At 36.0% G+C, this 5,379-nt stretch overlaps 1 protein-coding gene across 2 annotated transcripts; it reads right to left on the reverse strand.

Moving 5' to 3' along the window:
- Positions 1-1,454: 1,454 nt before the first annotated feature.
- Positions 1,455-3,294, reverse strand: LOC103431766 (extra-large guanine nucleotide-binding protein 1-like). 2 transcript variants are annotated; one of them, XR_011572102.1, is made up of 3 exons: positions 2,842-3,294; positions 2,449-2,632; positions 1,455-1,891 (listed from the first exon to the last, which is right to left on the reverse strand). XR_011572102.1 is itself a non-coding variant. In XM_008369940.4 (3 exons), the coding sequence occupies exons 1-3, from the start codon at positions 2,998-3,000 to the stop codon at positions 1,720-1,722; spliced, it is 495 nt and encodes a 164-aa protein (XP_008368162.2). In that variant the 5' UTR covers positions 3,001-3,294; the 3' UTR covers positions 1,455-1,719. The 2 variants fall into 2 exon arrangements, 1 of the variants encoding a protein (XP_008368162.2); XM_008369940.4 differs by having other exon boundaries at positions 2,449-2,612.
- Positions 3,295-5,379: the final 2,085 nt, after the last annotated feature.

The following is a 5,379-nucleotide window of genomic DNA, read 5'->3' on the forward strand; positions in this document are numbered from 1 at the left end:
ATGGTGTCCAATTCTGTCTCTCTGCCTCACTGAAATTTTACTGTCTCTTTATTGGGTTTGAATTGTTCAGAAGCTTATAACAGCCTATAATGTTGAGTCTAACCAGCTCAGTTGTTAGCATGTATCTACTATAAGTCCAGTTATACGTGTTTTGGAAAAAGATGAAGTTTGAAGAAGTTGTTGACGGTAAATCCCACAAAGAGTAATCTCGTGTTAAGAGTAGGTAAATCCCACGAAGGGTAATCCTACATAGATATTAATTTTCTGTTGTTGAAATTGTGAAGGCCGATGTCATTGTTAAAATGAGTTGTTTATGGTAAAATCCACAAAGGGCGATCCCGTGGTACTATAGTTAAGGCCGATGCCATACTATAGTTTGTTAATTTTCTGTTTGTAAATATTAAAGGCCGAAGCCCATGTTGAATGAGATGTTGACGATAAATCCCACGAAGGGTAATCTCGTAAGAATTTGTATACCGGCATGAGGGTGTGCTACGACTCCTTTATAGAAGGATGTTCTTTGTGAAGCTCTTATTAAAGGCAAAGGAATAGTGTCATGGTTTCAATCCATTGGTTCGCTTGCTAAAGTTTTCAGTTTGTATAATGACAAGTGTTCGCAGAATAGTCTGTCCACAAAGAGGAAACTATTTGATTTGTGGTTGGTGATATAGAAGATGATATGGTTAATGATGCAGAAATGAGTCTAATGACATTGATAGCATGTTTAGCTCTGTCTGTGCCTTCTGTTTCAGATAGTGGTGCATTGTTTAACAACTTGGAGTATTCACAAGTGATGGAGGTTTTGGGTTTTTTGCTTTCTGGAAATTCTCATTTCTATTGCTGCTACCCCACTGTGGTTGTCTGCTTAGAAGAAAAGGATAATGCGTATCAACATTAGTGCCAAAACTTTGATACATGATTGGCATGTATAGCCGAAGAGTCATATACTGAAGTCTGGACCGGGTGCAGGGTAGACCACTTTGGAGATTGCAAAGATCAATAAGAAACAGATGTCTCAAATTGCAGTATTCAACAGTTTATCTCATACTCACTTTGTTGCAATCTCAAACTAGGATACCCCAGTTGAGATTGAGGGGGAGTATTAAGAGAATGTATGGTGAAGATTGGTTTAGTAAGAGTTTGTTGGAAGGTTAGTTACTTTGTAGGCTAGTATAAATTGTAAATTCTCTCTCAGTTTCTATAATATGTTCAACTATCAAATACAAGCTTTGATTTCCTTCTAAACCTTCATCTTCTTTTTGTCTGTAATTTCGATAGTTTCATGCCTCTTCCAATGTAGTTAACATCAGAAAGGAGTTTTTTTTGGTCAAAGGCCCGATGAGTAACAATATTTTCAAATAGCTGCTTACTGTTAGAATCTAAACTATTTAATGGTGTATTTGCAACAATTTAGCACAGAGAGAAAGAAAATTTAGAGAGAGAGAGTGCTCAGATTTTCAAAGAGAGCTATAATGCTCTTCTGCGTGTGCTCATTTCATCACATCAGCATTTACATAATCGTTAGAGAGTGAGAGAATCTAGGAGAGCCTATGAGCTCATCCAACCATTCATTACAAGACCCTATGAGATCTTGACACTTGCTCACATTTGAGCCTACTACAAATTGATCTAATCTCAACCCTTGATCACTAAGAACTCTAATTACCCAAACGAACAGCTTGCTACAAATAATGAAATGACAGTTCAGACCTTAATCAATCAACACTTAATTGCCATCCTCTTGTTTATGGAAACCCCATTAACATCTGTAGAAAACTCATCGTAGTCTGTCAATGAAACACCAAATGCGACCATATTAACATCTTCAAACATCTCGACCAACTTGCAGTTTCCTCCAAGGCTGCTCTGATGCACTCTAATTAGTTGGTATCTGCGAAGAAACCGATGCCAACGCATTTTAAAACACTGAATTATCACACTGCCCCTTATCATACTTTGATACCCTGTTTCCCAAAACATGAAATAAAATTGCTCAAGTTTTCCATTTTAATATAGACATAATACTAGTCAACGTTTCAGCAATTAAGAAACTGAAACAAAAAAGGACCGGCTTACAACTTCGAATTCAAGATCATATCTTGGAAATGAAATTAATTTTCAAGTAACTTATCGCTCGTTTAGCCTCAAACAGTTATATTCCTTACCTGTGTTTCCCTTCAATGGCAAAGCATACTCTCAAAATTCCACTGATTATGGTGTATGTATTATAAAAGCTTCATCTTAACCATGTGTTACGTAGCGTAGACGACTTTTCCTATTTATAACTAATCTAAAACTGCATACCAATTTCTATCCATTGGGCAAACCATGTCGACACTAAATTTAATCAGCAATATTAAGCAAGAGATTGGCCAACTCAATGAAGAAAGATTAATGCATTTGTTGCTCAAGCATTATATTCTTGATGCATGAATCACGAAACCTAACCTTAACGAAGGGTCATGCTGGTAAGGAGGGTCCAGATTGCTATTTCCTGCTGATTGGGGAATGGAAAATTCCATGCTCGTAAGGCTATTGGATGAGGTGATTCCCTCAGCATACAAGATGTCCATGTCTGAGGGTTCATAATCTGTCCTTGAAATCTCAACAGCCTGCTCAGAAGAATAAGCATCTGAATCGAGTAACAAGCATAAAATTTAGAGATAGCGTATTATCCACGTTCCATGTTAATATCTAAATTTATCCACAAGATCTAAAGAAACATTCTGAGCATCTGGCCCATCAAATAATTGAAAACTCAAAAACCAAAAGAGCAGAAGCACTTTGAGAGTGTGAATTGGCTAAAAACTAAAGGGCAAGGAACACAGAGCGTGATCTCACCCGATAAAGAAAATATGCAGCTGGTCTGGGCAGCGTTTGTATTTCATTCCTCCGGTCGTATGTGGCTTGAATAGCAGGATCCTTCCACAAATCCTCAACAAATGGTGCATATTCACGAGTAGGTGCTGGAAATATGGCTTCCAGATTACCAGATACCATAGATTTGAGGAGCCAATCAGAAAAAGCTTTCAGTCTTGGACCAATGAAATGTTTCGTTTTATCGTCAAGCTGGCTTGTATTTCCTGTGTAAACTGAATAACGTCAGGCACGACTCCATCATGACAATACTGATAGCAACAAATTCATACAAAAGGCAAGCATCTAACTTGATGTTTAATATGTTACTTATAACCCAACCAATAATGTAATACAATCAAATAATAGAAAGATACATCAACTTGACAGGAAATTAAGAGATAGTAATCCACGAGAAAAGCACAAAATGTATCTAAAAGGAACGATCAGTTATTCCAATAAAAAATATTGAGGTATAAATACCAAGCAAATGTTTCAGTTTGTAAAACCAACATCTAGAAAGCACTACCTCCAATAATAAGGTCGTCACCAATGGAGAGGGCTAAACGTCCAAAAGCAAAAAAATGGCTTGATTTGTCAAAAAATTCATCTTCTATTATGGAGCCCACCTGACCATTATTTGGCTAAAGAGGCATTAGGTTGACCAAATGTAGCCCCTCACTGAACCCCCTTTTTGGTACCCAGCTTCTTAGTTGCAATCATTGCTTCAAACTCAATGGCTAGATTTGAAAACATCTTACGGTAATTTTAACTAAATTAACCAATAAATTTAAAGTATAAACTTATAACCAATAAACAATTGAGATAGCTATGTTTAGCCCATTCGGTTAGAGATGATATATGAGTATGACCTGACACTGGTCATTTAAAAATAATTTTTTATAAGGCTATAATTCTGTGAAGACTGAAAAATTGATGTTAGCCTTTTTCCACATGCTGGGCAACCATCTTCCTCTTTATGTAATACAAATTGTGTTTCTTATCCAAACCAAAAAATAGCTGAAGATCTCATCTATATTTCTTCAAGTAACTAATTTATCTTACAGTTGGAAAGGAACATGACAGCTGACTTTATTGAATGAAATGCCATCCAACTAAATAATTACAAATTGATTTTATAAGGCCAGATCATAAGCATATGGAGTGGAGAAAACAAGGAATCAATATATTTGTACCTGAAGTGTTAGGTGGTTCATATGAAACGTTATTTTATTTTCTTGTGGAAATTCCAGTCTAATACATGCAAGTTTAAAATGTTGGATTAATCCATGTTTAATAAGAACGGCTGAACCAATTAAGGCATGGATTTCGCATTGGACAATACTAGCATCACTCTGTGGGGGATGCACGTATCCCCCTATATGCGAATATAGCATCTTGACCGAATAAAATGATTTATCGAAATCGTTCTATTTATTAATGCTTGTTCAGAGATATAATCATGCCAAACAGAAAGACTCAATCCATTGCTAACATCAGCAACCCTAATTTCCTACCAAAAAGAACTTAGCTCAATAGATTTCTTAGGAAACGATTGATAGTCGCAGCAAACTACGGACTATGCAACCAAAACAGAACCAGATCAAATAAGAGCACTCTGAGAAAAGAAAACAAAGTGAAATCTATTTTTCATGCAAAGAATTTGTTCGCTCTCCGCTCAACACTTTTGATACGTTTGATTTAAAATGGGTTTTGGAGTCGATCATCTCACAGGGTATTCTAACTCTCTTTTTCATTCATTTCACATAAACCAATCATACATTTAAAATAGGGCTTGAATAAAAACAGGGTACAACTTCAATCACAATTGCTTGAATACATTTGGATACAAAGGAAAATTGAATTTATTCAATTTTGATATAAAGAAAATTAACTAATGCAGGAAGAACATTTGTGCCTCAATGGCGTGAGAAGTACTCAAAACAAACATTGTGATGTGCAAACAGAAAATGATCATGCTCTCTAACCTAATGCAGGAAGAACATTTGAATTCTTGTATGATATCCATGTTTTGCACATTTAAATATTTATATACCAACTGAGAATAACAATTTAAAGCCCCCACCCACCCCGTCTCCCCAACTTGAAAAATTAACCTAAAAACCACATTAACCACTAGAGTTTAAAAATCCAGATATGGATGCAAATTTTCGTCATCTTCTCCTTTGACGAAAATGCACCTGCAAAATAATAACATTTAAAATTAAGGTCAAAAGTCTCAAGCACCCATGAAAAATGGGGAGGGCTTTGGCCGAAGAATCTCTGATGCCAAAGTTAGAATTTGAGAGGGAATGTGTTTGGGAATTTTTGGTGAGAGAATGACTTAGCATTTTAGTGGGAAAACATGGCTATTTATAGGGGAGTGACCGGCCTTATTTGGAGAATAGGGGCTGGCCACATATGGTCAAATTGTGAGTGTAATTGCAAGATATTATGTGAAATAATATCTTCCAATTAACTTGGTAATTAATCTCAAATTGAATAGGAAAATTGGGAGTTACC

This window comes from Malus domestica, chromosome 10, assembly GCF_042453785.1.
Source record: "Malus domestica chromosome 10, GDT2T_hap1".
Lineage (NCBI taxonomy): Eukaryota > Viridiplantae > Streptophyta > Magnoliopsida > Rosales > Rosaceae > Malus > Malus domestica.

Coding starts and splice junctions, on each gene's coding strand:
- LOC103431766 (XM_008369940.4), bottom strand. CDS start 3,000: ATGGTATCTGGTAATCTGGAAGCCATATTTCCAGCACCTACTCGTGAA. Junction 2,613..2,841: donor CTGCATATTTTCTTTATCGG/GTGAGATCACGC, acceptor TCTTCTGAGCAG/GCTGTTGAGATTTCAAGGAC. Junction 1,892..2,448: donor CAGCATGACCCTTCGTTAAG/GTTAGGTTTCGT, acceptor GTTTCTTCGCAG/ATACCAACTAATTAGAGTGC.